The sequence below is a fragment of the Gasterosteus aculeatus genome, chromosome X, assembly GCF_964276395.1.
Source record: "Gasterosteus aculeatus chromosome X, fGasAcu3.hap1.1, whole genome shotgun sequence".
Lineage (NCBI taxonomy): Eukaryota > Metazoa > Chordata > Actinopteri > Perciformes > Gasterosteidae > Gasterosteus > Gasterosteus aculeatus.
Genome location: NC_135698.1, coordinates 16863468 through 16885243, shown reverse-complemented (window position 1 = coordinate 16885243; position 21776 = coordinate 16863468). Strand labels below are relative to the sequence as shown.

At 43.7% G+C, this 21776-nt stretch overlaps 4 protein-coding genes across 10 annotated transcripts; 1 reads left to right on the top strand and 3 right to left on the bottom strand.

Annotated features, from left to right (window-relative positions):
* Nucleotides 1-137: 137 nt before the first annotated feature.
* Nucleotides 138-6384, bottom strand: LOC144383053 (uncharacterized). Of its 7 annotated transcripts, none has more exons than XM_078083134.1 (4): nucleotides 6244-6384; nucleotides 3687-3780; nucleotides 3519-3606; nucleotides 138-1993 (listed from the first exon to the last, which is right to left on the bottom strand). In XM_078083134.1, the coding sequence occupies exons 2-4, from the start codon at nucleotides 3755-3757 to the stop codon at nucleotides 980-982; spliced, it is 1173 nt and encodes a 390-aa protein (XP_077939260.1). In that variant the 5' UTR covers nucleotides 3758-3780; nucleotides 6244-6384; the 3' UTR covers nucleotides 138-979. The 7 variants fall into 7 exon arrangements, with proteins under 7 accessions (XP_077939260.1, XP_077939257.1, XP_077939259.1 ...); XM_078083131.1 differs by lacking the exon at nucleotides 6244-6384 and adding an exon at nucleotides 4522-4656; XM_078083133.1 differs by lacking the exon at nucleotides 6244-6384 and adding an exon at nucleotides 4495-4627.
* On the bottom strand, nucleotides 6010-10028 carry LOC120808847 (uncharacterized). Its single transcript, XM_040162064.2, has 4 exons — nucleotides 9907-10028; nucleotides 9351-9444; nucleotides 9183-9270; nucleotides 6010-7221 (listed from the first exon to the last, which is right to left on the bottom strand). The coding sequence occupies exons 1-4, from the start codon at nucleotides 9923-9925 to the stop codon at nucleotides 6208-6210; spliced, it is 1215 nt and encodes a 404-aa protein (XP_040017998.2). The 5' UTR covers nucleotides 9926-10028; the 3' UTR covers nucleotides 6010-6207.
* A 1793-nt stretch (nucleotides 10029-11821) lies between these two features.
* On the top strand, nucleotides 11822-16449 carry kcnj11l (potassium inwardly rectifying channel subfamily J member 11, like). Its single transcript, XM_040162471.2, has 6 exons — nucleotides 11822-11965; nucleotides 12429-12591; nucleotides 13606-13845; nucleotides 13918-14187; nucleotides 14472-14679; nucleotides 15181-16449. Exons 2-6 carry the CDS (start codon nucleotides 12433-12435, stop codon nucleotides 15624-15626), a joined length of 1323 nt encoding a protein of 440 aa, XP_040018405.1. The 5' UTR covers nucleotides 11822-11965; nucleotides 12429-12432; the 3' UTR covers nucleotides 15627-16449.
* Nucleotides 16398-18223, bottom strand: cd59b (CD59 molecule (CD59 blood group) b). Its single transcript, XM_040162473.2, has 3 exons — nucleotides 18078-18223; nucleotides 17172-17273; nucleotides 16398-16723 (listed from the first exon to the last, which is right to left on the bottom strand). Exons 1-3 carry the CDS (start codon nucleotides 18124-18126, stop codon nucleotides 16530-16532), a joined length of 345 nt encoding a protein of 114 aa, XP_040018407.1. The 5' UTR covers nucleotides 18127-18223; the 3' UTR covers nucleotides 16398-16529.
* Between the last annotated feature and the right edge of the window lie 3553 nt (nucleotides 18224-21776).

Below are 21776 nucleotides of genomic sequence, written 5' to 3'. Positions count from 1 at the left end.
AACAAAACAGTGATAAAGCACCACAGAATAAGAAAACATAGAAAACAAATCCAATAGAGATGAAATATCTAATGACTTGAAAGTAAAGTAAAATAAAATACATTCTACACACACAGAAAAGGACGCATTCTCACAAATTTTTAAAAGTCTAGGAATTTATTTGCTTGCCACTCGTTTACTTTCTTTCATTGTGTACATTAATTATTTTGGCACTTTATTGAATAATGTCATAAACACCAGAACAACAGCCGGTCATGGCCTTGTGCATTAAAAATATAAATATATAAAGTGATTGATTCATAATTTAGTAAATGAGGGAGAGGAGAGTAAGGACCACAGTGAGATGTCAGTTTGTTGCTTTTGAATATTTCTCCCTGTTTCTCTTCATCATTATTCCATGTCATAAACACCGGAACAACACAGAGTTAAGATGAAAGGTCTAAAATTGAAGTTTGGTCACTAAAGCAGTTCAAAACATTGGTGCTCACGTACCATGGTGTGAATGGATCGGGTCCAGCTTACATCCAGGACATGGTCAAACCCTACATCCCAACCCACACTCTCGCTCTGCATCTGCAAAACTGCTCATCCCTCCCTCACTGGGAGCAAAACACTCGACTAGATCACCACTCTTTGCTGTCCTTGCTCCGAAATGATGGAACGAGCTCTCTGAAGACACCAGGACCACAGAGAGCCTTCACATCTTCAGACTCTACCTTGACTAAAAGACGAACAAATTGTAGCGCTTAAATTGTGGCTTATTTGAGAAAATTGCACTTTCTTGTTCCTTGTTCTTCTGAGTTTGTACCCCTATGGTTGAATGCACTTATTGTAAATCGCTTTGGATGAAAGTGTCTGCTAAATGACATGTCATGTAAAAAATGTAATGTAAAGAAGAGGAATATTGAGTCTTTATTGACACCAAACGGAACATGAAATAGTTGTGAGAAGTCCAAACGTGGTTTTCATCACACGACACTCACAGCTTCTCAACAAGCCTCTGGAACAAACCCACCAGTCTCTGTCTTGTCTCCAGCTGGTCCGGGTCCAGGTCCGCAGCCATCAGCCTCTGGAAGAACCTAGTTTGCAGCACCACTTCCTTCTCTGTGGTCACTTCGGCCTGATCTCCGTCCACGGCTGGCCCCTCCCTCTGCAGGACGGCCCTCTCTCTCCTCAGCAGCGCTCTCTCTCTTTCCAAGTCCTCTCTGGATCTCTCCAGGAACACTCTGTCTCTCTCCAGGAACGCTCGGTCTCTGTCCAGGAACGCTCGGTCTCGATCCAGAACAACTCGGTCTCGATCCAGAGCCACTCGGTCTCTCTCCACGGCTCCCCTGTCTCTCTCCATGGCCACTCTGTCTCTCTCTAGAGCGGCCGTGTCTCTGTCCAGCGCCTCCCTGTCTCGCTCCAAATCGATCAGCTCTCTGTCGAACTCGGCCTGCTCTCTCTCCAGAGCTCGCCACTCTGTGTGGAGCTCCTCCAGCCGACAAGCGGCCTCGTTGTCCTTCCCAGCGCCGCGTCCAAAGGATGACGGCGTTTGCTCGGGCAATAAGGTGCCAAACTGCCTGGCAGTCTGGCTCTTGTTGACGGCAGGTGGGCTCTCTATCACAGCCGGCTCACAATCGATCCTTCTCAAGTGATCAGTGTCCTGTCCGGCCGCCACGCCCTCAGCAGGCGACCCGGTTCTGCTCTCGGCCACGACGCTCCCGCTCGCTTCGATCCTGCTGATCTGCATGCCGCCCCGCAGCGTCCCCATGTCCTCCAGAATCCCTGACTGAACGTCGGGCAGTTCAGAAAAAGACGCTTCTGTTTTGGGAAGAAGGAGCATAGGCGGCGGCGTGGCAGCGAAGTTGTCCTCCTCGTCGTCGCTCGACGGGGACGGACGTAGGACGGTGGCGGTCCCAGCCAGGCGGCCGGTCATGGCCTCGTCCATCAGCTGGAACCAGCGCCATGAGCTAGTCGACATCTGCATGCCAACTGGAGGGTTCTTCAGCAACTGCACAGGACAGCGACCACAGAATTAAATGTTTCATTAGAATATAGAATTTCATTAAAATCAAGACAGCAAACAGGAAGCACAAAGACAACAGAGAACTTTGTTGGGAAGTTCTTGCTATTTATGTGAAGTCATGTGACCTACTGCTCTTGCTCTGCTCTCTCACTCAGTCCTTCCGTTCCTACTCACAAAGTCGGCAACACCGACTACATCTTCATCTACATCAAAGCTCCCTGTAACTCCGTGTCATATCTGACAACCTCCTCTTCTCTCTCTCTCAACCTGACATCCGTAACACATAGCCTGACTCTGTACCTGTCCCTCCCTTCAACAGACTTCTCTCTCACAGACACTCTACTTTCCACCCTGTCCTCCTCTCTTGGTTCTGTTACATCACAACAGGTCCTCCAGACCTTCTCGCTTATCAATCTCCTCTTTCTCTGCTGCCAAAAGCTTTTTCTGCCAAACCAAAATTCAACTTCTCTAACCGAAAAAAACTCTTCTCCATCTTTTCAAGCTTCCTTGACCCCCCAGCCCACCACTCCCTTCTACAAGGCCACTTTGTCAACTATTGTACAGAAACATTTCTAATCCCTCCCCTGTGACAACATTTTCATCCCCTTCATTTACCTCTTTCACACCCTTGTCTCCCCTCCTGAAGTTCTCACCTTAGTAACCTCTGCCCGCCCAATCACCTGCCCCCCTGCCCTCATCCCCTCTCATATTTTCCAGTGTGTTGCTCCTGACCGTCTTCCTTTTCTCTCCCATCATATCAACACTTCATTGTCAACTGGCTGTTTCCCCAACGCGCTGAAGGAGAGTGAACCCTCTCCTGAAGAAACCCAGCCTCAACACATCTGACGTTAACAACTACAGGCCTGTGTTTCTACTGCCTGTTCTTTCCAAAACTATAGAGCATGCTATCTTTAACCAGCTCTCCTCCATCTCCACCATAACATCCCTGTTGACCCTCAGTCAGGCTTAATGGCCACTCCACACAGTCAGAGCAGCCTCTTTCTCCTCTGACCTCATCCTTCTCGACCTTTCTGCTGCACACAGTGAACCACCAGATCCTTATTTCCTCCCTTCAGGAACTGGGTGTCTCAGGCTCTGCTCTCTACCTTCTCTCATCATACCTCAACGACTGCACTTACAGAACAACTTGGAGAGGATCTGTATTTGAACCTTGTCCTCTCAACATTGGGCTCCCCCGAGGCTCTCTCCTGGGTCCCCTACTCTTCTCTTTGTACACCAACTTCTTCTACCATTGCTATGCTGATGACACCCAACTAATCCTGTCTTTGACTTCACATCTATAAGTAGTTTCCTTCAATATTCTCCACATTTTTGTGGAGTTTTAGGGACTTCCTGTTTTAATACTGAGGTACTTTTGTTTCATCCTACCTGTATAGATGATGACAGCTACTAAGTCTGAAGTGCAGCCAACAAAAAGGGCCGTTTCTGGAGTCCAGACTAAACACGAGATGTCAGCTGCTTGTGAGTCCTGAAAGAAAAGAACACCGACCCTGTACTTGTCTTTCAGGTTGTCCCACTTCTTCTTCAGCTGCTGAGCGGTCATCACTCGCTGGATGCCCATCTCCTTCCTGATGGCCCTGCAGGAGATCAAAGAGTTGAGTCAGAGACGAGGAACAGACCAACGGGATCCTGAAAGAGGATCTGAGAGCACACTGACCTCCATCCTCTCAGCGCAGAGTTCTTCCGTCCGGTGAAGATGTCGGCGTTGGTGGCACGTAGCTGTATCATCTGTCGGATGTCTTTGTCTGTCACTATGACAACACATTTACCACCATCATCAGTCGTGTGTCTCCTTCTGACAGACTTCAGTGTCTTTAACTAAGCAACAACCTCAAGATCAGAATGAATTTACTTTATCAGAATAAAACACGCCCCGTCTGAACAGAGCAGATGACAAATCTGTGAATGACAGCATCCAAACGTGTGAGTTTCATCGCTGTTCTCTTTCTGCTGTACTCAGATCTATTGTAATCAATACAGTCACTGTACTGTACAGTACTGTTCAAGTCAATTACTCTGTACTTTTAATCCACAACCCATCAAAGGGAATCTTTTACTCAACTACGTTCATTTTACATCTGAAGTTGGTTTCTGCTTTTATAACTTGAGATTCAAGCAGAACATAAAAGAGTAGCATCTATGTTCTACTGTTGTCGATGCATCAAACTCAACTCTACCATTACGTAAATTAAATTAAAAACACTAACTTCACGTTTACCACAGCACAAGATAAGAGTACTTCTTAATGACACTAACAATGATCATACACACGTTATTAAACTATCATCTCACTGTGAGTATACGTTTAATAAGCCAACGAATCAACTTTAAACATCAGTGTTGTTTTTGTCATTCTTAGCTAGCATTAGCATCTCGATCACTATAGCAACGGGACAAAGGAAAAGTTAGATTGAATACCGTTAGCTTTAAAGCTTTTCACAATGTGTTATCATGAATCTTAATACCTAATCAACATGTTAAAGACACATTACTTCTATATGTGTTCTCCATTTTGACCGTTTCTCAGCGGCCCTCCCTCCAAAAGTCCATAACATCCGGTGGAGACCGGAAAAGAACGTGACTTTCTTCTTCTTCCTCTGTAGGTTTTTGGTAGTTTAAACCTATTGGCGGCGCGTTCCGGCCGCTTAGCGGCGGATAAATATACATACAAAAATCTGGAGGTTCAACAAAAGTATATATTTCCTTGAATAACCACTCCTTTTACATATATGTTTTTTGAAACAAATGTAAATGTAAAAGCAAAACAAATATAAATGAAAATTAATAGTTAAAGTAATTTAAATTTAAAGACAAGCAGATCAAACAAAACAAATTAAAGCAACAAAGTATTAAAACGGATAATATTTATTTAGGTTTTTCTGTAATGTATTTAAACAACCATGTAATTTTCTGTTAAATTTATTAATCTATAGTTGTGTAATTTCTAGTGCCAGGCACGTTAGCGCTTTCTAATTGTGTTAACGCATTATTTAATTGCCGCCAACCATTACTTTACCACGCTTTAACATTTTGTGATCGTTATTTTTTTGAACGACTGTTGTTTACTGGCTCTTACTAAAAATACAGACACATCATGGGTACAGCATGCAATGACCATCAGTGTTGGCCTGGGGGGTCACCAGCACGCGTCTCAACTGATCAGAGCACTTTGGGGCGGGCCCTAGTTTATGCTTCTGCGTTTTCAGAGCGACGCAGACGCAAGACCCCCTTGCGTGTCCCTTGCGTTCCTTTTCACACCTCCTTGCGTGTGTCGAGACATTTTCTAGGCTTGCGTCGCTTTCGACGCAAGCGACGCAAGCCTCCCGCAGCGCACCAGGCTGCGATTGGTCCGCTAACTACGTCCTTTACGGAGTCTCACATTTCCGCTTTCATAGCCCGATACCGCCATTATTAAAACGAAGAATGTTTACGAGAGAACGGATCAGATTGAAGAACTTTTGTCGGATGACATCCATCACAGTCTCTCCATCCAGGAGAGGATCCTCCTTTTTTTTCTTGCCTTCTTTCTCCCCATCGAAGTCCTTTTTGAGAGAGTGTTTCTTGTGGTGATGTGAGGGTTTCGGGACAGAGGATGTTTCATGTGTACAGACTGCAAAGCCCTCTGAAGCTAATTAGTCATTTGTGATTTTGGGAAATACAAAATTAAATGAATTGAATTGCGATTAAAATTTGAATCGTTGGCCAGCCACTTTCATACGTGAACATTCGTATCTAAAAACCAACACGATTGTCTTCTGATGTCATAGTTTAAAATATAAAAATTCTAATATAAATAAAGTGATTGATCCATCATATAGTAAAAAGGATGCTGGCGCCTACGGCCCGGCAGCCGGTCATAGCCTTGTCCATTAAAAATATAAATAAATAATGTGATTGATTCATAATTTAGTAAATGAGGGAGAGGAGAGTAAGGACCACAGTGAGATGTGAGTTTGTTGCTTCTGATTGCAGACCAAATATTTCTCCCTGTTTCTCTTCACCTTTATTTAAATTTCATGTCATAAACACCGGAACAACACAGAGTTAAAATGAAAGGTCCCAAATTGAAGTTTGGTCACTAAAGAAGAGGAATATTGAGTCTTTTGACACTTTTTTGACACAAAACGGAACATGAAATAGTTGTGAGAAGTCCAAACGCGGTTTTCATCACACGACACTCACAGCTTCTCAACAAGCCTCTGGAACAAACCCACCAGTCTCTGTCTTGTCTCCAGCTGGTCCGGGTCCAGGTCCGCAGCCATCAGCCTCTGGAAGAACCTAGTTTGCAGCACCACTTCCTTCTCTGTGGTCACTTCGGCCTGATCTCCGTCCACGGCTGGCCCCTCCCTCTGCAGGACGGCCCTCTCTCTCCTCAGCAGCGCTCTCTCTCTTTCCAAGTCCTCTCTGGATCTCTCCAGGAACACTCGGTCTCTCTCCAGGAACGCTCGGTCTCTGTCCAGGAACGCTCGGTCTCGATCCAGAACAACTCGGTCTCGATCCAGAGCCACTCGGTCTCTCTCCACGGCTCCCCTGTCTCTCTCTATGGCCACTCTGTCTCTCTCTAGAGCGGCCGTGTCTCTGTCCAGCGCCTCCCTGTCTCGCTCCAAATCGATCAGCTCTCTGTCGAACTCGGCCTGCTCTCTCTTCAGAGCTCGCCACTCTGTGTGGAGCTCCTCCAGCCGACAAGCGGCCTCGTTGTCCTTCCCAGCGCCGCGTCCAAAGGATGACGGCGTTTGCTCGGGCAATAAGGTGCCAAACTGCCTGGCAGTCTGGCTCTTGTTGACGGCAGGTGGGCTCTCTATCACAGCCGGCTCACAATCGATCCTTCTCAAGTGATCAGTGTCCTGTCCGGCCGCCACGCCCTCAGCAGGCGACCCGGTTCTGCTCTCGGCCACGACGCTCCCGCTCGCTTCGATCCTGCTGATCTGCATGCCGCCCCGCAGCGTCCCCATGTCCTCCAGAATCCCTGACTGAACGTCGGGCAGTTCAGAAAAAGACGCTTCTGTTTTGGGAAGAAGGAGCATAGGCGGCGGCGTGGCAGCGAAGTTGTCCTCCTCGTCGTCGCTCGACGGGGACGGACGCAGGACGGTGGCGGTCCCAGCCAGGCGGCCGGTCATGGCCTCGTCCATCAGCTGGAACCAGCGCCATGAGCTAGTCGACATCTGCATGCCAACTGGAGGGTTCTTCAGCAACTGCACAGGACAGCGACCACAGAATTAAATGTTTCATTAGAATATAGAATTTCATTAAAATCAAGACAGCAAACAGGAAGCACAAAGACAACAGAGAACTTTGTTGGGAAGTTCTGTGAGACATTGAAGAAAGGCAGAAGAAGAATGAGACAAGAGAACCAAAACTGGATTAAAGCATCGTAGTGCTGTGGACAGGTTGTAATTTACTCATTCACTAACTAAAGAACGAATAAACAACTTCAGTAGCTGACTCACCTCAACTCCTTACACATCTACAGTACCTAGCTAGCTTACTACCTCACCAACTAACAGACACACTAACTGAGTAATTAACTCATGAACTCAGTAGCTAACTAACTCACAACTAACCTACTAACTAGCTTTCAAGCTAAATAAATACATAAATATACACACAAAACTAGTAGATTAGAAAGGTTCATCTCTAGTAGGGCTGTCAAAATTGCTCAAAAAGGACGTTCAAATATACTATAACTAACAAACAAACTCAATAACTAGTTATCTCCCTAGCTAGTTATCTCATCCACACACTAACACACAGACAAACAAATGACCTCACTCTCTAACTAGCTGACTACCTACCTCACCCAGTCACTCACTAAAACTGCCAAACTAAATAGCTAATTCACATACCAACCTAACTAACGTCGGCTAACTAACACACTGACCAGCCAGCTAACTAACAATTAGATAACTCACTAGCTAGCTCACTCACTCACTAACTACCTAGTTAGCTGTCTCACTCACTAACTAACAAGCAAAACATCTCACTCAAGCTAGCATGTTTAGCAAGCAACTCAGTATCTAGCCCATTAGCTAGCTAACAAACTAACTCACAAACTAGGTAACTAACTACCTTCAGAGCAAAGTAACTCAGCAAGCTAACTAGGTAAATCACTCACTCACTATAACTAGATAATTCACTAACTACTACACTGTCTCAAGTAACAGACAAACTGATAAATGTTAATAACTAGCTAGTTAATTAATTTGTAAACTAACAAACAAAACAACCTCACTCACCACTTACCTACTTAACCGGCTCCCTAACTAGCTAACTCACGAAATAGCAACGTAAAAATGCATAACCAGGTAGCTAACTGATTAGCTAAGCAAGTAACTCAGTCACTCTCTAACTGACTAGCAAACTATATATCCCGAATTAACTCACCAACCATTCAATAACTAGCCAACTCACTCACTAACCAGCTAGTTAACACAGCCACTGGCTATTTACAGACAAAAACAACTTAATTCACTTACTTCCTCCCAAACAAACTCACAGACTAGCTGACAAGTTACCTTTACTTAAAAATGCAGTAACTATCTAATTAAGAAACAAACTAAGTAACTAGCTGATTAGCTTATTTACTAACTCACTAACTAATTAAGTTAAATAAATAACAAACTAACATACTAGCTTAATAACTGACTAACAAACAAACGAACAACCTCACAAAATAACTCACTCACATTAGGTAGCTAAATAACCAACTGACAAAACACCACACTCACTAACTAACCGATGGAGGTGGGCGCCTGTAAACAGTTTTTATAATGGAGTGCTGTCTTTGGAGAGATCCCGGTTAACAGCTTCCATTCTTGTTAAGCTAAAACCATTCTTAAAATAATCGATGACGGTTTAACTACTACTTACAATGAAAAATTACATCTAAACTTAAGCCATATTTAATAATTTTCATTTGTCTATCTCTAAGGAGCAGCTTTCGGTTGGATATCTTGCTCAACTTCAACATAAAGACAAGTAGTATCCTTCGATATTCTCCAGATTGTAGATGTTTGTGTGTTTTAGAGACTTCCTGTATAGATGATGACAGCTACTAAGTCTGAAGTGCAGCCAACAAAAAGGGCCGTTTCTGGAGTCCAGACTAAACACGAGATGTCAGCTGCTTGTGAGTCCGGAAAGAAACAGAAACACCGACCCTGTACTTGTGTTTCAGGTTGACCCACTTCTTCTTCAGCTGCTGAGCGGTCATCACTCGCTGGATGCCCATCTCCTTCCTGATGGCCCTGCAGGAGATCAAAGAGTTGAGTCAGAGACGAGGAACAGACCAACGGGATCCTGAAAGAGGATCTGAGAGCACACTGACCTCCATCCTCTCAGCGCAGAGTTCTTCCGTCCGGTGAAGATGTCGGCGTTGGTGGCACGTAGCTGTATCATCTGCCGGATGTCTTTGTCTGTCACTGTGACAACACATTTACCACCATCATCAGTCGTGTGTCTCCTTCTGACAGACTTCAGTGTCTTACACAAAACAAATAAAACACGCCTCGAGGGTTGCTGGCAACAACACCCCCGAAATGTTACATTATTGGACGATAAAGTACAGCCTCTTGTACCTTATTGCTTAATTAACTTACTAACTTCACGTTTACCACAGCACAAGATATGAGTACTTCTTCGTGACACTAACAATGATCATACACACGTTATTAAACTTTTCATCTCACTGTGAGTATACGTTTAATAAGCCAAGTTTAACTAGAAACATCAGTGTTGTTTTTGTCATTCTTAGCTAGCATTAGCATCTCAAGCACAATAGGGGACAAAGGAAAAGTTAGATTGACGTTAGCTTTAAAGCTTTTCACAATGTGTTATTATGAATATTATCCTAATATCTAATCAACATGTTAAAGACACATTACTTCTATATGTGTTCTCCATTTTGACCGGTCCTCCCTCCTGAAGTCCAAAACATCCGGTGGAGACCGGAAAAGTATGTGACTTTCTTCTTCTTCTGTAGTTTAGTCCCACTGGCGGCGCGTTCCTGCCGCTTAGTGGTGGATAAATATACAAGAAATCTGACTTTAATACATCTTGTCATGATATAACCATAGATTCAAATTTATTTCATATCCATCTTACGTAATGGACCAACATAAAGTAGTCCATCTGGAAGTCGGTGAAAGTTTACATGGATTTCAAAATGATTTATAAATAAAGTGTTGAGTGAATCTGTATTCAGCCCCGTTACTGTAAAACCCCTCACAAAGATCCGGTGCCACCAAATTGTCCTCACAAGTCACATAATTAGTAGATTGGGTCCGCCTGTCTGTAGTTAATCTCAGGATAAAAATACACGTGTTCTGTGGAGGCCTCAGAGTGTGTTAGAGCAGTGTTTTTCAATCAGTGAGGCTGTCAGGTGTGCCTCACTCGTTTCAAATCATGGTTCTGCGTGTGTTGCAGAGCAATTCACCGCCAGAACAACAGGCGGAGTGACGTGTTTTGTTGAAGACGACCTAGAGAGTCACGTCTATTTATTTATTTGTTTATTTATTTATCATAGACTTTATTGCCTCGTGCATCGCCACTGCTGCTTTTCATCGCGGACACATTTGTCCCGTATTTTCCTCCACAACTTTGTTCCTTTCGACCGGCAAACCGGCGTCTGCAGTGGTCATATTGACGCATTTCTTCCGACAAAAGTTCTTAAATCTGCTCTGTTCTTCATTCTTCGTTTTAATAATGGTGGTATCGGGCTATGAACGTGGGTTGAACTTCTGCCTCGATGCAAAACGCTGTGTGGAGGAAATCCAACACCACCCATCACTCTGAGCACAACACCCCAACAGGGGAACATGGTGGTGTAGCATCCTGCTTCTCTTCAGCAGCTACAGGAAACTAGTCACAATGAGGGAAAGATGGATGGAGACAAAAAGACTTGAGACTGTGGCCGAGCTTCAACTTCCAGCAACACGATGACCCTGAACCGGGGGTGCCCATACTTACTGCAAGTTACTTTTTGATTGACCAAGGTTGTTTGTCACAATAAAAGGTGTTTTGCACCTTCCGAGTACTGTGCACGTTGTGTTGTGGGAAAAGTCTGTGTAAGTCTCTTTGAATTCCAGTTTGTAACAGAACAAAATAGGGAAACGTCCAGGGGGGGGGTCTATACCTCCTCTGTATATATAAATAATAGTAAATAGTTGATGACACTAATTTAAATTGAAAGACGAACAGATTAAACAAAACGAATTAAAAGAAAAAATTATTAAAACATTTGGCCTGGATTTGCTTCACTTTACATTTAAAATTATAGTATTTTATTTGAACTGCCATGTAGTATTTTATTCTATTAATGTATTTTACGTATTTCTATAAGCGAACATTCGTCTCTAAAAACCAAGGAAATAACATTTTTGACACATTGCCGTAAAAAAATATCTTGATTACTATCTCTCATTATTAATCATTAATCATCATCGTCAAATATATCTCGCTGTTTACTGGAAGTCAAGACCAGATGATTACATCATACCGGAAACTGACGGGAACATTTCAGAATAAAGGTCTTAAAGATAAGTATACATGGACGAATATCTGTTTAAAGTAAGACAGATATTTGGATGGCAGTTATGGTGATGATGATGATGATGATGATGCAGTAATCTTAATTCATCCGCTTATTTTTATCAGCTTGAACATATTTTGTCATAGAACTACTATTTCGATCAATATAGTTGTTATTTTTCATCTTTTGATTGTTGATTTGAACATCTGTCTGTCACACGTGACATCTGTCACTGTCGGGCGATGTGGTTTTAATTTGAAGGTGATGAGCGGAAACTCACAACACCTGGTGTTGCTTTGTAACTTGTCCGGTTCCTGCGGCTGCACGAAGAACCTGATGAAGATGGATCTGCGTTATCAATGTCAATAGGACAATACGTCGCTTATTATTCCGAGCAGCTGTTTCCTCAACAGGTAACGTTACTCACCTGTGCTCATGATGACGTCATGTGCCATTTATCCCGTGGATTGCGAGTCCGTGTTGATCATTGTGATATTAAGCTGCTGCTCATCATCATCATCGTCATCATCGTCATCATCCTAATAACAATGTGATTACTTATATGGAAGCGTGACCGTGAAATACAATAATTTAAATCCTCATTATGATTTGTATCATTATTATTATCAATATTATTGATAATATGTTACTGTAATTGTGGTTGTCATTTTTATTAGTGTCATGGTTATACTTATTTTCTTATTAATATCATAATTACTTTTATTACCATTTTGTAGTAGGTTCTTGATAATAATAATAATAATAATAATTCCAACTTGTATGTTTTTCGTTTACATCACACACTATTCATCTGTTATTCTGTTATGAATGTGTGTGTGTGTGTGTGCGCGTGTGTTTTTGTGTGTCTTTGTGTAGCACCATGTTGGCCAGGAAGGGCCTCCTACCTGACGGGTTCCTTCTGACCCGTCTCGCTGAGGACCAGAACCAGCGGAACCGGAGCCACTGCAGAGCTCAGAAGGCCCGCTTCATCACCAAGACTGGCTCCTGCAACGTAGCCCACAAGAACATCATGGAGCAGGTACTTCCCAGTACCTCTGAGTACTCTACTGTACAGAAGAAGTACTCTAACGTTCAGAATCAGAACCATTTATTGCCAAAGTATGTTGGACATACAAGAAATTTGACATGCCAAGTGATACATACATTGGACAACAACACAAGACAAATGTACACAGTGAAAGAAATATGGATGAAATATGATTATGAAATGTAAATATGAACGTACAATTCAATTTGGAAAAGAATTGAGAAGAATATCAAATTAAGTGGAGGTCAGTGGAGGACCTGGGCTCTGTTGATGAGTGACTGCCGACGGGAAAAAACTGTTGTGGCTGGAGGTCTTTTTCCTGATGGACCTCAGCCTCCTGCCAGATGGAAGGGGCACAAACAGGTTTTGTCCTGGGTGAGAGGGGTCGGCTACCATCTTTTTAGCTCGCTTCAGAGACCTGGAAGCGAACAAGTCCTGCAGGGACGGCAGATTGCAGCCCTCTCTGCAGAGCGGAGGACACGCTGCAGCCTGCCCTTGTCCTTGGCTGTGGCTGCAGCGTACCAGACGGTGATGGAGGAGAAGAGGATGGACTCCATGATGGCCGTGTAGAAGTGGACCATCATCGTCTTTGGCAGGTTGAATTTCTTCAGCCTCTGCTGAGCCTTGGTGATGGAGCTGATGTTCAGCTCCCGCTTGAGGTCCTGGGTGATGATGGAGCCCAGGAAACGGAAGGAGTCCACAGTGGTGATGGGGGAGTGACATAGGGAGATGGGGGAAGGTGGGACAGCGTTTCCACTGTAATCTAGATACTTCCACTAAATGGTGCCATTTCGTTTTAGGGTTTATTTAGATTCTGACACTTTTTTACTTCCATATTTCACCCATCATAACTTTTTCACGACACTGCATTAGAAGAAAACGTTTCATTTGACGAAAAGAAATGAGAAGACGATCCCAACAGAGTGAAAGAGGAATTCAGGAGAGGCTGATCAAGTTTAATCCAACGTGACAAAAGTGGCTCACAATAATTACTCTCTCCTTCAGGGTCGCTTCCTGCAGGATGTCTTCACCACCATGGTGGACCTGAAGTGGCAGCACTCCTTCCTCATCTTCACCTCCGCCTTCCTCTGCTCATGGATGCTGTTTGCCATGATCTGGTGGCTCCTGGCCTTCGCCCACGGGGACCTGGAACCCCGTGACCCGGACGGCGAGCCGGGCCCTGTGCCCTGCGTCACCGCCATCCATTCCTTCACTTCCGCCTTCCTCTTCTCCATCGAGGTCCAGGTGAGAGACCCCGCAGAGGTTCCGACCCTTCAGGTGTGTTTGTCTTGGCACTGACCTCCCGTCTTGCTGCAGGTGACCATCGGGTTCGGGGGCAGGATGGTGACAGAGGAGTGTCCCCTGGCCATCACCGTGTTGATCATCCAGAACATCCTGGGGCTGATCATCAACGCCGTTATGCTGGGCTGCGTCTTTATGAAGACGGCACAGGCCAACCGCCGGGCCGAGACGCTTATCTTCTCCAGGAACGCCGTCATCGCCTCCCGCAACGGGCGGCCCACCTTCATGTTCCGGGTGGGGGACCTGAGGAAGAGCATGATCATCTCCGCCACCGTGCAGCTGCAGGTGACCCAGAGAGGGATTAGGCCCCAGAGGTGGAACACGACAGATCATGAAACAACTACAAAGAAGCTAATACTAACACAAAGAGACAGAAAACTACCACAAAGAGACCTAAACTACTAAAAAGAGACACAAAACGATTCCAAAGAGACCCAGATTACTACAAAGAGAGACAAAACAACCACAAAGAGACACAAAACTACTACAGTACACCTGTCCCTACCCGTCCCCCTGTTAAAGATGCCCTGCTCCGTCCAGTTGTTTCATGCCGAGGTGTCCCCCTGCAGGTGATCCGGCGCACGGTGACAGCGGAGGGCGAGGTGATCCCGGTGTGCCAGCTGGACATCCAGGTGGAGAACCCCCTGAGGAGCAACGGCATCTTCCTGGTGTCTCCTCTGATCATCAGCCACACCATGGAGCGAGGAAGTCCTCTGTACGAGCTGTCCTCCCAATCCCTGGCCTCTGAGGACCTAGAGATTCTCGTCATCCTGGAGGGTCAGGAACCTGAATAATAAATACTCACAATAATGTGTGATAGTGTAGTTTAATATAAGACTACAAGATAATATTAACATTATATATCATTTGTTATTTTATTTTATAATAATAATAATAAAAAGATATATAATATAATGTTATATATAACAATATTTTACAGATCGCAGAATTTTATATATAGTATATGTTACATATATTTATATATATAATTGTGTTTTATATATATATTATATGTTTGTGTTATATATCATATGTATTATATATCATATGATATTATATGCATTATATATTATTGTGTTATATATATTATGATATTATATATTATTATGTTATATAGCACTGGGAGAGGAAGTGAACCAGTGGTGTAGTGAGTATACTGTGATTTTTCCCGGCCGGCTGACGGAAATCCCTGACTTTTCCTAGTGGGTATACGGCGTATACCTCCTTATCATGTAGACTACACCACTGAAGTGAACCCTCCTGTGTCTCTCATCTCAGGCGTGGTGGAGACCACTGGCATTACCATGCAGGCCCGGACCTCCTACACCCCCGAGGAGATCCTGTGGGGGCGGCGCTTCGTCTCCATCATGACGGAGGAGGACGGGCGCTACTGTGTCGACTACTCCAAGTTCGGGAACACGGTTCCCGTCAAGATGTCGTCCCTCAGCGCCAAGGAGCTGGACCAAACCCGGGGGGTCCGGGAGGGGGGCCCCTCCGACCCCGTTAACCTGCAGGGCTGGGGGCTGGTCAGGGCTGGGAGGGGGGGCTTCCGCAGAGGAGGGGGGCGGGCCTGCGACGGCTCCTCCGCCCCTGAGCCTTGGTACACCCAATCGGAGCAGCCGCAGAGGGGGGCGGAACCGACCGGCCAGAAGAACAAGAAGGTGAGGCTGGAGGTGATCGGACGACGGATTGAAGACGGTGAACTGGGAGAGACCAGCGAATGAGGACCAGGGGTCCCTACTGGAGAATAGAGACAGAACCAGGAGGACATGGGAACAAACAATCAAAGCAACAAACATAAATCAAATTATCTACAAACTAAAACATCTGTCATCTTAAAGAAGTCAACCCCCCAAGATGGCCGCTATTCAAGATGCCCGACTGCTGTATCTTCATTGAACTATAATTCATGTTTCAAAGATGTGAAAGTTTATTTTGTTTCATTGTGTTCAAGCCCTTCCTTCAATCAGTGTTTGTGTTTTGATGTTTCATCTCATCTTTGATCACAAACTATAACTATTCACTTATACGTCATTATTACAGCTCTTAATATTAATTATTCTTAGATTAGATGTGAGGATAATAAAACCTCAGATTCAGCAAATCACATTGGAGACGTTCATTGTCCCCAAATGGATTTATTATTATTAGCATTGTTTACATCTTGCTGAGCTAGCATTTTATTTTATCACAGAATTACAAAATGGCACAATCATTTGTAATATAAAAGGATGAATTTTCAGCTTCACACGGGTATTCTTTGTTTCTAATAAAACATGTTTACATCCTTTAACATAACACAGTATTGAGTACTAAATATGTTGAGCATTCTCTTTAACACCCCTCTCTGCTCTGATTGGCCGGTTTATTCTAATAAGCCTGCATCTGAATCAGATTGGCCTATTGAGTCACGTGTTACTTGATGGACTGAAACATTATTTAAGATGTTTTCAGAAGGTTAATGTAATGCAAATATAAAACAAAACAAATGCTTCTTGTGTTTTGTGGTATTTATTGTTAAAATTAAAAAAAGGTATAAAAAGAAAACGTCATTTTTTATTGACCTGACAAGCAAAAGAACACTCATTTTAGTTGGCGTTAACTCAAATCGAACTACTCAGTGGACTTCAAACCAAGGACCACCAGAGGCTCAGCAGGCTCAGACCCAGACCCAGGACCAGGACAGGCGGCGGCGCGGCGGCGTTGCAGAGGTTGCTGCTGCAGCAGCGGTACGTGAAGCCCGACACCGCCGGGAACATCTGGGAGAGGCGTGAGTTATCGCAGTCGGTGTAGCGGATACACTGGCGGATGGTCTTCCCACCTGGGGGAGGGGGGCACAGTGAGGACACTCAGTGGACTTCATGGATTCATGGTACCTGAACCCTGGACCCAGACATGAATCGGATCCTGAACCTGGAACTCAACCTGGACCCTGAATTTATGATGTGATAATCTGAATCTGAAATGGATCAACAATACATGCAAAGACAGATTACTACTACCTTTACTTCTGAGTACTTCTTCCCCCTCTGACGTCATACAAGAACTACACACAAGAACTTGAAGCCACTACGAAGAGCTTTATGTCGTCTCGGGCGCCCCCTGTGGACTACAGTGGTAGTTTCTCTACCACCAGGGTCCCTTTAGCACACCTCTCATTCTGTTGCATTCTGACTCCCGTCCTGGTTATTGTTCTGGTTCTAGTTCCAGTTCTCTGGGGCATCCCTTCCCTCCAGAACCAGCTCTTTAAGGTCAGAACTTCTGCTCACCTCTCTCACTCAGAGAGATGCAGGAGTCTTCATACGTGCACTCCTGGACGTTCTCACAGCGGCCTGTGTAGTCAGAACACTTAAAGCAGCGAAGTCCAGAACCTGAAGGAGGAGGATAAGGCAGACGAAGGAGATGGAGGAGGAAAAAGAGAAGAAGAAGAAGAAGAAGAAGAAGAAGAAGAAGAAGAAGAAGAAGAAGAGGGAGGTGGAGCAGGAGAAGAAGAAAGAGAAGAAGCACGAGAAGTAGGAAGAGGAGGAGAAGGAGGAGGAGGACCAGGAGAAGAAGTAGGAGAGGGAGCAGGAGAATGAGAAAAAGAAGGACGAGAGGGAGCAGGAAGAGAAGTAGGAAGAGGAGGAGAAGAAGTAGTACGAGCGGGAGAAAAAAGAGGAGAGGGAGCATAAGGAGGAGGTGGAGAAGAAGAAGGAGTGTGTGGTGACTTTGCAGAAGCAGAACCACATGAGCGTTTTGTCACTGGGCTTCTGTAGAAACATGGCTGCTGTGTCCATGACGACAAGCTGCTCGTTGGTGAAGATCAAAGCTTCACTAAAACACTTATAAATAATGTTAATAATGTTCCAAAGGATACTTTATTCTGATCTGATCTGAGATCATCATATTTATGTAGCAAGCGGTTACGTTTACATTCTACAGTTCAACACCAGATAAACTAATTTAATTCCTTTAGACAAATTTACATTTTTGATAATCAATAATCCTAATTTCAGAGGCTGAAAGTATATTTACAGTAACAGTACAATTACTACAAAATTCTGAAGATTCGAAGAAGCATCAATAATTATATTACACCACATGATATATTTTATTCTGCATGATGAATACTTTTTGAGGATGAGGAGTATATTTCAATGCTGATATATCCGTAGCTTAATAAGAGGTCTACTCACCCTGGTGAAGAAGCCCACAGAGCAGGAGGAGGAACCCAAGGCGCTCCATGTCCACCCTGCACCACCAGGTCTGTTCTGGTTCTGGTCTGGTGTAATCCGGCTGGGAGGCGGACTGAGTGTCTCTTTGTCCGGACAACCACAAAGACTCGCTGTCCTCCTGCCCCTCCTCCTGCTCCTCCTCTTCCTCCTCAGTGATGCTTTATCAAAGAAACATTCACACGATTATTACATGGACATTCATTCATATTCATCTTGACACTGTGAAGTCAACCAACAAAAATATTTTGTATTATAGTGTTTCACGCTGCATAAAAACACAACATTTAAATGATGATAACAGATTATGTGTTTATGAGCCATATTAAATATAATTAATAATGTGTAAGAAAGTTGAACAGATCATGATCTCTAATATCTATTTTTATATTCATGTGAAGACATGGATTTATTCAAGTTCAACAAAACTAGTCTATGGTCGGTCCTTGATGAGTTGATGGCAGATCCTGGAACAGTATGTTGGAACACAATGTGGTTTAATATATATGAATGTGTATTCATGTGTATTAATGTGTACATATAAAGACTGAGCCGTCTCAATGTTTCCATCAGTAGCAGAAGGTCTCACAAGATCTAGTAAGAATGTGGAGACATCTAATCTAGTAATCTCCATGAATACTGAGACTAAAATTAAGAGGATTGGACGTCTCAGGAACTCATCACACTGTTTACATCCCCTCAAAGCATTCTGGGAACTGTTGTTACAAAAGTGGAGTGACGCCATGATCGAAAAGCGGCAGGTGCTATGTCTCAGAGGTGTATGTACCGATCTTAGAGGTGTATGTACCGATCTTAGAGTGGCATGTACCAATCTTAGAGGTGTATGTACCGATCTTAGAGGTGTATGTACCGATCTTAGAGTGGCATGTACCAATCTTAGAGGTGTATGTACCGATCTTAGAGGTGTATGTACCGATCTTAGAGTGGCACGCATGTACCAATCTTAGAGGTGTATGTACCGATCTTAGAGGTGTATGTACCGATCTTAGAGTGGCACGCATGTACCAATCTTAGAGGTGTATGTACCGATCTTAGAGGTGTATGTACCGATCTTGGAGTGGTATGTACTGATCCCATGGTACTCGCGGCATGATCCCGCCTCCTCATGCATATGCATATCCCATGCAGATGAGTATCTTTTAGAACATGTGATGCCTTCAATGTTTTCTTTTCTAACTTTATGGACATGTTAGCAAAACACAGTGTCTTGAAAATAGCACAACACATACACACACAAAAAGGTTCAACACTACAATAAAGTTATGCAACTGCTTTTAGTTTCTGTTCTAACAACATTAATTCAATTCTTCAGATCAAAGTAAATTGCATATTTACATGTATGAAACAATATATTTATAAAACAACTAAAGTGTATTAACAACATGCATGTTTTAAACGTTGAGCTATTTAAAGCCTTAAACAAACCTCAGCGATATAGAACATATTTCATCTGTCAAACCGACATGGCAGAGCACCTTTGTCTTTGTGGCACAATCACCTCATTCAAGAGAAAAAACGCCTCCAAAGCACTTAGAAGAAGATGAATACACACAGTGTGACGCAGTGATATAAAGTGATATAAAACCTCGCGCGACGGGACGGAGAGCTCCTCACAGCTTCAGCTCCACAAGGACTGATTGTTTCCCATGACCCCCGGCAACAAGCAGCTTCTTCTTCTGTGGTGCTGGGGAAAGGCTTAATCCTGGTAAGTTCAACCATGTCCAGCTCAACACATGGTCTCAACCACGTCAAGATCAACCACGTCAAGTTTAACCATGAGAAGTTTAACAACGTTTATACAATGTTCATCAGTAGAACAAAGACAGAAGAAGAAATCGAGTCCCTGGATTTACAACAGTTTGTTGTTGTTGTTGTCATGGTTTATTTTTCTGTCGCTTTGGCTATTTTGCATCTTGGGGTATTTTCTGTCTCTTTGTGGTGGTTTTGTGTCTCTTTGTCATCACTCACTTTTCGTAGCCGCCTCTGTAGTTGTTTTGCATGTCTGATGTCTCTTTGTGGTTGTATCAGATTTAGTTGTTTTGCATCCTGTAGTTGTTTTATATCTTTTCTGTTTTGTGTAGCTGAAGTTGTTATCCAGTCACTTTGTGTCTTCTTGTGCTTGTTTTGTGTTTCTTTTACGGCCTACGTTCCCAAACTTTTTAGCCCACACACCCCCTTCTACATCCTGATTTATTTATAGCTACAATAAAATTGGAGTAAAACCAATGAAAGAACAGTTTGCTCATTTGTGATATTGTTATCTAATATTTAGATGGCTGTTGAATCTTGCAGCGTCAACAAAAACCCGAACACAGGGGCAACATTGTGTCATAATAATCCCGAATCGGAACAAACAAACTACAGTTGGGAAAATGCCCTGAAACTGCAATGTTTGTTTCAATAAATTCCAGTTACATCACTTTTAAACAGCAATAAGGTTGGCTAGGGCACAGGCTCAGAGGCAGATTGCATCACATTTAATTTACAATTAACCATAAATAGCGGTTACATTAATTAAAATTAAAAATGTAAAATTATAAATCACATCAGGAGGTAGGGGAATTTGAAATTATTTAATTTCAAATTCTCAGGCTGCAGCGAGACAGGGGGGAGGAGGGGTAATGTTAGCGAGTAAGAGATGTGAGTATTAACTCTGTTTCTTTCTCTCGCCTCAGATTCCTCCCTCTCTCCGTCCGTCTCCTCTCTCAAAACAAAACAGTCGTCCCCCTAACAGTTTACCGACTTCAGGCATTTAGCATATTTGTATGAATGTTGCTGAATGAATGAAGTTAGCTGTGGGTTGACATTAGCTGCACAAAAAAGACTAATGTTAGCTAGTGTGTACGTAAAAAGACGAGCTCAAGTGCATTTATTTATTAAATAGTTTTGAATTTATTGTTAAAAATGTAGGGTTTTTTATGATTCATGTTGCCATTTTGTGAAAACCCACTTTAAATTTGGGACACTGAGGGAATCCCTGGTCTAAAGGGCCCTTGACACCCTGGTAGGCCTCTTTTGTATTTCTACCATCCAGCTGATAGGGCAGTCTCATGGGCAGTGGTTGAAGTTGTTCCCGATATCATAAATGTTTGTCATTTGTACTACTGTCAGAAACTGGAAGATTCAAACACATCCAGGATTCTTATTTTCAGCGTGTTGTCCTTTAGTCTTTCCTCAATCTTAATCAACTTACAATTTAGAGACTTCTTTCAGTATTTGCAGTCAGAATATTACAATTGTTGATAACTACCAAAGATCAGCAGAACAACCGCAAAAGTACCTTCTGGGGTAGAAGTAGATTGGCATTAGTATATTAGCCTCTTGTCCCTTAGTTATTGGGGGTATAAATCAGTGTTGACGTCCACGCTGTGCAGGAAAGACTTCTGGTCCCCAGCTGACATTCTGGTTAGCACCTTAGCGGACAGAGAGTAACTGCTGCCAGACTTCTCCTCGAACCAGCTGTCCAGCGCTCGCTTCCTGTCAAAGTTGGCCACGGGCGGCCTGTTGACCGCCGCGGTCAGCAGGTCGTTCATCTGCTCCAGGGTTGGTCGCAAGCGATTGTTCCTGCTCATCTTTTGGAAAGAACCCTGGCTCTTATCTCAGGTTGTGGAGCTGGGCAGGGCCCTGACCACCTCTCCAATT

Bases quoted from the DNA above. Each gene is read 5' to 3' on its own strand.
- LOC144383053 (XM_078083131.1), bottom strand. The intron at 3,607-3,686 runs GTCAGTGTGCTC...GATCTCCTGCAG, and splicing joins TCTGCGCTGAGAGGATGGAG to GGCCATCAGGAAGGAGATGG. The intron at 1,994-3,518 runs GTCGGTGTTCTT...TGTCCTGTGCAG, and splicing joins ACCTGAAAGACAAGTACAGG to TTGCTGAAGAACCCTCCAGT.
- LOC120808847 (XM_040162064.2), bottom strand. The intron at 9,271-9,350 runs GTCAGTGTGCTC...GATCTCCTGCAG, and splicing joins TCTGCGCTGAGAGGATGGAG to GGCCATCAGGAAGGAGATGG. The intron at 7,222-9,182 runs GTCGGTGTTTCT...TGTCCTGTGCAG, and splicing joins ACCTGAAACACAAGTACAGG to TTGCTGAAGAACCCTCCAGT.
- kcnj11l (XM_040162471.2), top strand. From the start codon at position 12,433: ATGTTGGCCAGGAAGGGCCTCCTACCTGACGGGTTCCTTCTGACCCGT. The intron at 13,846-13,917 runs GTGAGAGACCCC...GTCTTGCTGCAG, and splicing joins TCTTCTCCATCGAGGTCCAG to GTGACCATCGGGTTCGGGGG. The intron at 14,680-15,180 runs GTCAGGAACCTG...CTCTCATCTCAG, and splicing joins GATTCTCGTCATCCTGGAGG to GCGTGGTGGAGACCACTGGC.
- cd59b (XM_040162473.2), bottom strand. From the start codon at position 18,126: ATGGAGCGCCTTGGGTTCCTCCTCCTGCTCTGTGGGCTTCTTCACCAG. The intron at 17,274-18,077 runs GTGAGTAGACCT...CTCCTCCTTCAG, and splicing joins CTGTGGGCTTCTTCACCAGG to GTTCTGGACTTCGCTGCTTT. The intron at 16,724-17,171 runs GTGAGCAGAAGT...CCCCTCCCCCAG, and splicing joins CATCTCTCTGAGTGAGAGAG to GTGGGAAGACCATCCGCCAG.